We start from the raw sequence: 12,117 nt of genomic DNA on the forward strand, positions 1-12,117 counted from the left end.
TTTCACTTTAGATTTTTTTTTTTTTTTACTTTTCATTTTTCAAATGATGGTGCATAACGACTCAACTGAGGGTGCAATGCACCCTTATGCACCCCCATAGAACCGGGCCTGCTTACGGGTCATTTGAGTGTGTTAGATAGTGTTTTAAATAGCGCCTACTTAAAGAGCTGTACAACCATCCACCCGTCATTACACTGGGCGGAGCTTTGACGCCCTCTGGTGTTGTAAAACAGGAAGTCCGGATCGCTTGGTAGATCCGGTCTTCCTCAGCCAACCAGGAAAGAGGGCTTGTCGGGATCTGGACTGAGGCGGATGAGACCAGAAACCTTTGTTCTGTCTCCACTCGCTCCTCGCCGTTAAACAGCAGCCTGTCAATGCTTCCCGACAAACTGCTCGCGGTTCTGTGAGTGGGATACCTCTGAAGGATGCTCTCTGAATGAGACATCAGCAGCTACTATTGATTCGGTTTTTCATATTTTTCCTGCTCGCTACAGCCCGAGGGGGACGTCTGCTCGTGTTGTTCCTGTCAGCTGCTAAATGGAAATAAAACGGGGATCTGATCGAGGTGCGTGCAATGAAAACCCGCGTTGTAGTGATCTCTGTGATCAGTGAGTTTACTCTGACTTCAAAATAATTCTGTATACACACTGTAGGGTTTTTATGCATGCTAACCTGATCCACGGTGAACTGTAGCGGTCTGTGCTGTCTCATGTGCATCCCGCCACCAGGGACCGAGCTCCTGTAGTTAGCCTAGTCCTGGTCGGGGTTGTAGTTCTTCTGAGCTTCCTTCATCAGAAATGCAATGGCTGCTCGGCGGATGTGAGTTTGTTTACAGCCTGATGGATGCTGTTGTCACGGCACCTGGGGGCACCTCTGTCCTGTCAGTGTTTCAGCTGACACTTTGCAAATATAAATCAAATTCACTCATGCAAAGAGTGCTCTCTGCCAGCATGCACAGTGTCAGGTGTTGTTGGCACAGTTTGCTGATGAATTATAGGCAAAGTTGTGAGTAAACTGCCCCTTGTTTAAACAACAACAATGAGCTTAAAAGATTGAAAACTGCCTCTACCTGTGTCTTGCCAAATATAAGAGTTTGTTTCCTTTTCCCATGCAACATAATCATAGCCAACCTCTGAACATGTGTTGATGTTAGAGAACCTACATTATGTAGCCGTCATCCTTTTTAAATTGTAGTTTACTTGATCAAAGCTCAATAATTCTCTTCCACTAGCAGGAGTGGTCATTCTAGATTCTCTAAAACAGAAAATAAAATGTTGTGATATTATTACAACATTTATGTTCCGGAAGTGGCTTCTTATCTCACCATCTCCTCCAGCTGATGGGGTTTTATCACTAAACCATATGAGAAATGGTTGATTTAAATAAATACTAGGGGATCATGTCTGTTTGTTTATTATTGGCAAAAGTTAAATGAATCTGTGCAAAATCATAATTTTTTAGAAACAGTATAAGGTCATATTGCCCAGTACTATGTGTTTTTAAGGGAAATTAACTATAAACGTGTAATGCAACCAATGGAGGTGTTTTATGTTTACCTGTTCACTGGGACACCTGTGCTGTTTACTCCTGTTGTCCACCAGGTTGGTTTTAAACACTCTCTTGTGCTGAACAATGCAGAATTGCCTGTTATAATCCTCATTATAACAGGCTGAATCAGACGAGTTTGGAATGGATGAAGCGTTGGTAACTTCTCTGCCCCCCCCTCCCCAGGTAATGGTCTCCCAGCCCACTATGTGCGCCTCCTGGCCCCGCCCCTGCAGCTCCTGTCAGCCGCAGTGTGGCAAGTAGTGCAGCAGGGACATGTGGACCGCTATGGGATGCTGGAGGAGTTTGTTACCATGGTGACAGAACTGGTCCCAGAGCTGATGAGCTACAGTCAGAGGGCTCAGCTCATCCTGGGCCTCAGGGCCAGGGTCAGTAACAAGCACTGTTCAAAAAACACACACACACATGCTGATTTTGTTTATTGTCGGAAAAAAATCCCAAACTCTAAGTGGAAAAAAAACATACTAAGGAATAGAGGCAGCAGTTGAACAGCAACTCCAAGTAACTCTGCCAGATAAGATATGTTTTTGTAAACAGAGTATGTTGGCGTTAAGGAGATCATAAAAACACAAAGCGTACACCTTAAATCATCTTAAATAAGCTGTAACTCATGTCTGTGTCTCCAAACTGAATTCTGCCGACCACATCTACTGTCTATAAGACACTGACTATGGATAAAGACCTCTTACATCTCCACTTAGAACAAACCAAATATCCTTTACCATTTACAAAATGGAAAGTCAGTCAAGTGTTTCTCACGGTGTGTGTGTGTGTGTGTGTGTGTGTGTGTGTGTGTGTGTGTGTGTGTGTGTGTGTGTGTGTGTGTGTGTGTGTGTGTGTGTGTGTGTGTGTGTGTGTGTGTCTGTGTTTGAGAGAGAGAGAGTGTGTGTGTGTGTGTGTGTGTTTGAGAGTGGGTGTGTCTGTGTTTGTGAGTGTGTGTGTCTGTTTTTGAGAGAATGTGTGTCTCTGTGTGTGTGTGAGAGAGAGAGAGGTGTGTATGTGTGTGTGTGTGTGTGTGTGTGTGTGTGTGTGTGTGTGTGTGTGTGTGTGTGTGTGTGTGTGTGTGTGTGTGTGTGTGCGCTTAGCTGGTTCTGGAGATGTGTCGGGGTGAGCACCCAGTGGACATGCAGAACATTCAGCCCCATCTGGACAGAATTAAAGCCCCCGTCAGCACTGCCAAGGATCACCATGTAAGTAAACTGTCACTGGAACACACATCTGTTTTCTCTCTGGTGCGGATGTGTATGGGTCACTTAGCATTTATTGAGGGTCCTGACTCTAGGGTTGTTTAAACCTGCTAAAACCTTTTAATGTCAAGAGCACACAGTTGATTTGGGGGATTTGATGTGAATATAGTCGAGGTGGGATAAAGTTCTGTTTTCAGTTCCTTTGATTTGAGCCTTATTGTGTTCATATTGCTGTGTACAGGTAACCATCAACCAGGTGGAGGAATCTGAGGTCAACTTTGTGGAGCTGGTGCATTCATTACTAGAGGATCCTTCGGAAAGAACATATTTTTTCCAGGTGAGACAGCACTCACTTTTGTTTCAGGGTATTTCCTTTTAGCTGGTAGATGGTTGAGAACATTCCACCGGTTACAATAAAACAGTCTTGCAGTTAGATGTAATAAAGGAGCAATATGAATGGAAAGAACCCTTCTCATTTTTATTTGCCTCTTATGCAGTTTTCATGTCCTATATACATTACGAGAGGGATGTATATTAACAGAGGTGAACATTAACATAGTGTGGAACAATCCAGCAAGTTTTATAACAGACAAACAAAAACATTTATTTGGTTAGGAGCAGTGTTGGGGTAGAGATCGAAATGCTGTTTCTCACAATCCCAAGGAATAAAAAAAAATATATATATATATTCATATAAGTAATGTATATATTCATACATACACTCCTGTACACCCACTTATATATTTATACCCATCCATAATCAGACATAGAAACATATTGGTATACAAAGAGAGAGAGTTCAGCATCCTGACAGCCTGGTGAAAAAAAGTGTTTTTTTAGTCTGGTGGAGCTCGATTGGAGGCTGTGCTATGGACCCAGCATCCCACAATGCTGAGTGCTTTGCAAGTGAGGCGGGTGTTGTAGAGGTCCAGGAGTGATGGGAGTGAGGCACCGAGGATCCTCTCAGCAGTGTTCACTATGGGAGTGAGGCACCGAGGATCCTCTCAGCTGTGTTCAGGTTCAATGCTGTGCAGCTTCCGAACCACACCGTGATGCAGATGCTGAGGATGCTCTCGATGGCGCCTCGGTAGAAGGAGAGCATGATGGGGGGGGAAGCTCCTGCTCTCTTTAGTTTGCGGATGAAGTAGAGGCGCTGCTGGGCTTTCTTGGTGATTGACGTGGTGTTGTTACTCCAGGAGAGGTCCTCAGTGATGTGCACCCCCAGGAATTGGGTGCTGCTCAACTGCTCCACAGCAATGTTGAATTGTCTAAGGAAGAACCAATACCATTGTAGACAGACCCAAATCACAGGACAGATACATTACATTAACATTTATTACTGTAGATGCATACATTACAGTTGAGTAAGACGTTTGTGCTGCATTAATGTGGTGTAGACTGACTGAGGAAATTGATGTGAAAGACCCATTAACAACAATGAGCTACAGCAGTGGTTCTCAACTGTTGAGAACCGTTTCAAGTGGGTCGCAGATGTGCGAGTGAATACTTTTTTTCTTTTTTAAATACAAATAATTGCTTTCTTTTTTGGGGGGGGGAAAAAGTCCAACTTTTATTTTGAAGACTCAATTTTTCTAACGCTGTGCATGCAGTAGGCGTTGGACTGGAAGTACCGGAGACCATAAACGGTTTTGAGAACTTCTGTCACGTAGTGATCATCTTCCGTTTATGGTCTCCGGTACTTCCAGTCCAACGCCTACTGCATGCACAGCGTTAGAAAAATTGAGTNGTGTGCCTTGGCAGTCTCACTAAAATCCTTGATTATGCGATTAAACATGCAGGGTTTTTATGTGATTTTATGCGGTGAAATTGCGGGAACTTGCGAATTATGCGGAAAGTTGCAAAAAATAATAGATTTTTTTTTAAATATTGGGCTTATTTATTCTCTCTCACACACAACCTGCCACTAACGTTAAACCCCTTTTCATGTTAACATCAGACTGACACTTTATTTTGTATTATTTTACTGATACATTTTACCTGTCATCTTACTTTGTCAGTTTTCGGTTCAAAATAAAAGTGTTTACTGGCCACAATCACACAACAAATGTGTGTTTTGGTGGCACAGTTGCCCTTTGCCCACAATTATTTCTGACCCTGATTCTGGTTGTTTATATTGTTTCTTTTTGAGCAATGAGCAAGTATTCCCCAAATATTTTATCTTCTTTTAAAATCTTCTCTGGATGGGTCCATAACAATGCCCCTGTAACGGGCTATTTGCACACACAAAAAACCTCGGTCCTCACTTACATAAGCGCACTAATAGCTGATTTGGAAAGTCGTGGGTTGACAGAGCTGGTTGATAACTACCCTTGTAAAACAAGTCAGATTGCCATTGTTTGTTTTGTGAACAGCGAATGCATAGATGTTCCAATGATGCAGAACCTGCGTTATAAGACACACTTCGACAGTACATATTACCGTTCATCCCTTTTGTATCCCCTTGAATGAAGCCATTATCATCAGACCAGATTGGTTTAAATGATCATAGTGTTTGTTTTGCTGATTACAAGCTGCATGATATCATTGCTGAAGCTTAAATCTCTAAATCCACTAATGTAGTTATTTCGATTACTAAAACACCAGGATTATGTCTCCTTACACTTCATGGAACACTCCGATGTCATCGCAACACATGCACCAGTATGTGCCGTGTAATGAGATCAGCCGTCTCCATATGAATGTTGCTAAACAAAATTCTTTATAATTAACAACACCCTGTAATAAAAGAGACTGTCTAAATGGGTCGCAATTGTTTTTTAAAGGACACATTTGGGTGCCAGAAATGAAGTGTTCTTGTTCCATGAAGAAGCTGCAGAAGAAGAACCAACAAGGCAAATAATCGGACTTGTTGCCTTCGCAGAGCACTGTAATTATGCTTATAAAACACTTTCTATATATAAACAACAATAGGCAGTTAAAGTGGGTGTTATGTCAGGGTGTTCTGGTGACTCAGTGTGCAAAGGAGCACACCCCATGCGCTTGTGGTGTTGTGAGTTTGACTCCAGCAATTGAAAGCTTCACTTAAGGCTTGAAATTGGTACTACAGAGCGGCAGCGACCAGCTAAAGCATTGACTTATGTTGCCTGTGGCTGATGAGCAATTTTAAATTGTGCTCTGTACACTGGCGCAGACACAACCCGCCTGTTCTCTATCAGAACAACATTTCTGGTCTACAGGCCGGTTCAGTAGGCTGAATAATGTAGGTGCTACTTTAAATTCACTACCAGATCCTTGAAGCTCCATAAAATAAATACCATAAAGCTGACACTCCACAAAATAACTTAAAGGGGACCTATCATGCAAAATGCACTTTTGTACATCTTTTATACATGAATATGTGTCCCCGGTGTGTCAGGGAACTCACCAAGTGAGCTCCATACCCAAATCTCTAAAAACGGAGCTGCAACGGAGCTGATTATTATTTGAATTGTTCTGACGTCAGAAAAGGGGTGCTCCACCTATGGGCAACTCTCCACCTATCAGGGGAATGAGAGACCGCTCGAAAGCGCTGGAGATGCTGTAGTACATATGCCAGGCCTGTAAGTGGCGCTGTAGTCTACCACAAAAGCAGAATCAGCCCTTGCAAAAACAAGGCTGGAAAAGAGCAAATAGAACGAAATGAGGCATGGCTAAAATGCATGATCTGTTTGAAAGATTTTGAAAAAAAAACTTCACAGACATATTTTATATAGGTATGGTCCTACAATATATGTTTCAAATATAGCATGATAGGTCCACTTTAAGTTACAGATCTGAATACTTCGTCCATCACTGTGAACATGTCATTTTGTCACCCTGCAAGTAAAAGAAAAGCAGGAGGAGAAGGAACAAAGATGGTGACATATGCAGTGCAGACAGCAGCTCATTAATCTGCTTCACGGCTTTCACTGGTATCACATAAACTCTGACTCACTGCAAGGTGTAACATGACTGATGACGCCTTCACATGTACAGAGGTGCAAGAGTTACTATGATCTCCAATGTTAGAAGGTAAGTATATTTACTCAAGAACCATAACTAATTACAACTTTGAAATAATTGCACTTGTACTGGTTTTTCCGCATTACACTTTTAGATGACTACTTTTTGCAGACAGCTTTAATTACATTGCAGATCCAGACGAATAATGCAGAATATAAATTGAGTGATACATTTTGATATATAATTCTAAATTAAGTCATGTTATTGACAATGCATTTAAAAATTAAATATGAACACTTCAATAAATAAATAATAGATTAAAAACAAAAAATATATTTTTGGATATATTGATCAATATTAGTATAATTTTTTTCTTTAATAATAATTGAAGTACTGTATATGATATTTATCTATCTACAGACTATTATGTTGAACATTATATACATATTAAACTAATGGGATATTTATTATTATTTAATTACATTTTTTAATGTATATACATACATTTAAATACATGTAATTTGCTTGTAATGTGATCAATGCTTGATTTGTTGTAATTACCTGACTCTATTACCAGTTGTAATGGTAACAAGGTTTGATTGTGACAACCATTGAGGAATTGTTTGTAATCTTTTGCATTGCAACACAATAAAGATAACGCAGATGTGAACTTTAAAACGACAATTTTACCAGTTTAACCATTAACACTGACACAGCCAGTGTCAATGACACCAATTTCTGGTCACCATCAACCCAGCGGTGGATGTGTTCGATAACAGATAGATTTCCAATACCATCATGCCCCAGTTATTGATTAGAAAAATGTTTACCATGTGACTACTCTGAAAGTAAAGATTGCTGTGAAGCTCCCATATATATTATAATGACAGGCAGATGAATTATATGTTTAAATGTCAGTCTGAGTCGAATAAAGCTTATTTAAGTGACAGCTAACGTCCATTGGTTTGCTTACAAGATAATGGTGAAAAAGAGCAACAACAATTAGCTTTGGGAGAGCGTGGAACAGGATCAATGAGCTCACAAACCTCCAGTCATTAGGGAAACAGATTGCTGACTGACCAGATTTCAGTCTCGGAGGAGGAGAGAGTGAAATGAGACTGGATCATTAGGAAAAGCAGGCTGTTTCCCCAAAGGGGAAGAGCAGCGAGCTCCGTGCATGCAGCTATTCGCACCATCCCTCCGTCTCTATCTCTTTAAGAGCTGAGAGAAGGAGTGTGTGTTCAGTGTGTGTGTGTGGGGGAGGGGTATTGGCTGGGGTGGAACAGTCCTGTAATGAGCAGATTTTAGAGAGAGAGAGAGCGAGAGAGAGTGAGGCAGAAAAAACAGGAGGACAGATGACTTGGTGGAATTGGGATACAACAACAATCCAGGTTATGGGCGATCGCTGAAATGGAGAGGACAAAGGGAAAGAGAGAGGAATAATTTATTTTGTTCTGCTGCACATCCTCATCTCCAAGGCAGGCTCATCTTGAGATCACAGCAGAGCAGAGGGGACGAAGAGGAGATATTCACTCTCCGTTATGTCTGTGTGTGTGCGAGGCTGAGGCTGTGTGTGGTTATGTATGTGTGTCTCTGAGCCTTGTTTCCAGGCCATGCTATAAAGCTCCTACTTCTCAGATATTCTTTTTGAATGGCGTACCAGTGCAGCAGCATCCCTGTCCTGTCTCCCTTTCTGTGAGCTGGTGCAGCGGGGCTCGTGTGGATGCTGTAATGTCTGATTGAGCTGAGCCCGGTCGCTGCTGCTGCCACCACCGCCGCTCTGTGGGCCTCTGGGACTGCTGGAAAAGCCTAGGCCTCGCTTGTCTGGAGCACCCCGCTGCACCGTCTGAGGCGACGGGACGGCGAGCTTCCCGGCTGCGAGGCTGTGTTTAGCAGGAAGGTGGAGGAGGAAGTGGAGGAGGAGGATGAGAAGCACTCTGAGCCTGCATGCCCATGGGAAGCAGCATGCACAGCAGCTGCGTTTGTCACTCCAGACCCGTCGCTGAGGCTTAGACTGCTTCTCCATCGTAAGGCGATGGTCTTCGGGGCAATGTCCTGCTGCTTTTAAAGCGACGAGCCGGTGTTTTACATCCTAAACTTACAGGAGAGGGAGAGCCGAGGCCCTCCATGCTACCAGATTCAAGCGAGGCCTCCTCCCTCTTTGCTCCTTCTGAGTAAACCAGGCCCTTGTTTTTTATTTTTCTTGACGTTCTAAGGATTTGCCTAAACCTGTTTCATGCATGTCCACTGGAGGCAGGTTTGACTTTGATGACGGGGGGTCGTACTGCGGGGGGTGGGAGCAGGGTAAGGCCCATGGACGAGGGGTCTGCACGGGGCCCCAGGGTCAGGGCGAGTATGCGGGCGCCTGGAGCCACGGCTTTGAGGTCCTGGGCGTGTACACGTGGCCCAGCGGGAACAACTACCAAGGCACCTGGGCGCAGGGCAAGCGGCATGGCATCGGAGTGGAGAGCAAGGGCCGCTGGGAGTACAGAGGGGAGTGGACGCAGGGGTTCAAGGGTCGCTACGGTCAGCTGGAGAGCACGGCGAGTGGGGCCCGGTACGAGGGGACATGGAGCAACGGGTTGCAGGATGGATACGGCACGGAAACATACTCTGATGGAGGTAAGGCTGCTAAAACTAATTTCCTGCTCACATGTAAAAAAGAAATGGTTCAGAGTTCATATAGACCTGTGACTTTTCTGGATAAAACACCTGTACTCTTGGACTGATTTCCAGGCTGGAAGTGGAGCGACTAGCTTACTTAGCATGCTGCTAAATTCCACTGTAACACATCTCCAATGTAGGCTACATAAATAACATGTAGGTCACATCCACATGCATGCATGGATTACTGAGCAGGCCTACAGAGCCCAGGCTCGAGGGTTCAGCGGACCCATATAATGTATGGTGTGCTGTAGTATAGTTTAACATCAGTGTAACAGTGTGGATCTGCTATGGCAGGAAGCTAGAAACAGGAGTCAGACAGACTCTTAATTAGCATAGTCAAAATATTCAGTTTTACATGACATGTATAAAGTTCAGATTGTTCAATCAAAAGCACCTGAAAGTTCATCTACATCTCCAGAATGAAAGAAATGACTACATGCAAAATGACTATAAAGAGATAGAAAAAAACAGCAAAGATATTTATGAGCCAAAAGATAGACAAAAGGAATACAAATATATGCACACAAGAACTACCAAGACACACAAAACAACTACAAAGAGACAACTAATTATTAGGAAGGAACACAAAATTACTAAAAAGACACTTAAAAAACTAAATACACAAAACAACTACTGTAAGACACCAAACAACTACAATAAGACACAATCCAAGTAGATAAAATACGACTCCAATTAAGGAGACAAAACAGAAAAACAACAAAGCAAGATGACTTGGAATAGTCATCTTGTAATAGTAAAAATAGATCAAAACAACTACTTAGAGATAAAAAAAGAAGACATGACTATAAAGACACACACAACGACTATAGAAGATGCAAAATAAAAACTTAAAACCCAAGCAGATCTCTTTTAGTCTAGGTGTTGCACCCTAGCTTACAAGGGTTTTGGGACCTTCTACATGGGCTCTAGCCTCATAATCTGGCCATGACCACATGAAAACATGAGGAGGTCCGTGGGACGGACCAGCCTTCATAATCATTTGATTCTTTTGAAACAGGCTATAGATGTTAAAAAAATATGTGGATTTCTAATATTAGAAATCTCAGCATTTGCTGTGTTTAGTGTTTAGAGACGCACAGATGCTTAAAAACACACCTTCACCCCACTGCATCACACCCTGTCGCCATGGTAACTCGGAGACAGCAGGTCAGCGTGTCACTAGAGACCAGCTCGAGGCTCCTCTGCTCTCTGATTGGCTATCAGCCACTGTCAGTCCACTTAGTAAAACTAGGCCGCACGGCCCGCCTCCGAGATTCACTGAAGGACCCGGATAATGAAAGCCAGGTCAATAAGTGATGCAGGTGGAATAAAAACACGGTGTGTGTGTTGGTGTGGGTGTGGTGCACTGAAGGTGGAGGTGTTGTTTACCGAGAGGTGGAGGATTCAAGCAAGTGCATTGAGGCTAACATGCAAATGCTACTGTTTTACTACGATATTAAAATATGAAACAAAGAGGCTGAAGTGACAAAAGTATTAAAAAAGAAGAATGCGTCACGCGACATCTCTGCTCCCCTCTTCCGCTCACGTGGAAGACCGCCGACAGATGAATGTAGCACGCACCAGCTGACACATTTTCCACAACCCAATAAATGTGCAGGTCGCTGTTTCCACACGCACAATCACTTTAAGTCCTCTTTACTCAGCGAGCCCTTATTAAAAAATGATAATGAAACCATAAAATAGAACACATGCAGACAGAGACAGTCCAGGACTGGCTTCAGCACCACGGACAGCTCCTGATCTAAACAGCATTAAAAATACTTTATACACTTTAAAAAGGAATGTCGTTAAACGAGAAAATGTGAATTACTCAAATGATCGTTTACAAGTACTAACTCACAGTATTCACTTATACACAGTAGATATTCCCTATGTGTTAACATACTACATCTATACAGCTGACATAGGCCTACTAATGTTAGCATATTGTTTCTACTTGTCATTTGATACTTCTACTAAACTGCATTTCAGAGGGATATATTACAATTTTTACTAAACATTTGATAACTTTAGTTTGTTTGCAGAGTCAAACATATAACTATAGAAAATAATAACCCAGCAGTATATCAAGTCATTAAAAAGAGAATTGTATTAGCTGCAACACTGTGATGAAAACAGTAATGCTTTGTTTTCTCTGGTCTTTCTGTGGCTGCTTAACCGATATCCACAGTTTCACTTCATCATGTGCAGCTAAGCGGCTCCTCTATTTCCTTTATTGCATGGCATTGTGGGAGATTATAGTCTAGCATATACAAACAAGAAACGTTGTATTTATTTGGCATACTGACAGTTTGGACTTTACTTAAATTAAACTGAACTAATGTTTAGTATCAAGTTAGGACACAGAATACGGGATGCGACCCAATTCCTGACTTCAGTATAAACTGGACGAATATATAATAATAAAATAAAGGCATCAATGAATTAACATTCGATACTGCTTTTTAACCCTTATCTCTTAGTTGATATTGTTTCTATATGTGAAAATACCAACAAACAACATAAATAACACAAGCAGCTGGGCTTTAGCCTCGCACACTGGAAAACTGCCAACATTAACTTCACTCAAAAACGGATGGATTTTTGTGTGTGCTATAGAGAGGCGAAGTCCCGCCCATCTACTTCCGACCCATGGGATCTTATTTCGGAATAATTATGTATTTAAGTCAATGGAGAGAGAAAACATATCTTTCGATCCCGTTCGAATTGTGCCACAAATTACACATATGATGTC

At 42.3% G+C, this 12,117-nt stretch overlaps 2 protein-coding genes across 4 annotated transcripts in view; one reads left to right on the forward strand and one right to left on the reverse strand.

The window, feature by feature from the left end:
• sirt3 (sirtuin 3) overlaps positions 1-12,117 on the reverse strand; it is a 31,197-nt gene that overhangs the window by 13,003 nt on the left and 6,077 nt on the right. The gene's annotated exons all lie outside the window — the stretch shown is intronic.
• On the forward strand, positions 8,918-9,451 carry LOC104966237 (junctophilin-3-like). Its single transcript, XM_010795420.1, has 2 exons — positions 8,918-9,317; positions 9,432-9,451. The coding sequence occupies exons 1-2, from the start codon at positions 8,936-8,938 to the stop codon at positions 9,449-9,451; spliced, it is 402 nt and encodes a 133-aa protein (XP_010793722.1). The 5' UTR covers positions 8,918-8,935.

The sequence above is a fragment of the Notothenia coriiceps genome, unplaced genomic scaffold (genome assembly GCF_000735185.1).
Source record: "Notothenia coriiceps isolate Sejong01 unplaced genomic scaffold, NC01 NC01_scaffold00037246, whole genome shotgun sequence".
Lineage (NCBI taxonomy): Eukaryota > Metazoa > Chordata > Actinopteri > Perciformes > Nototheniidae > Notothenia > Notothenia coriiceps.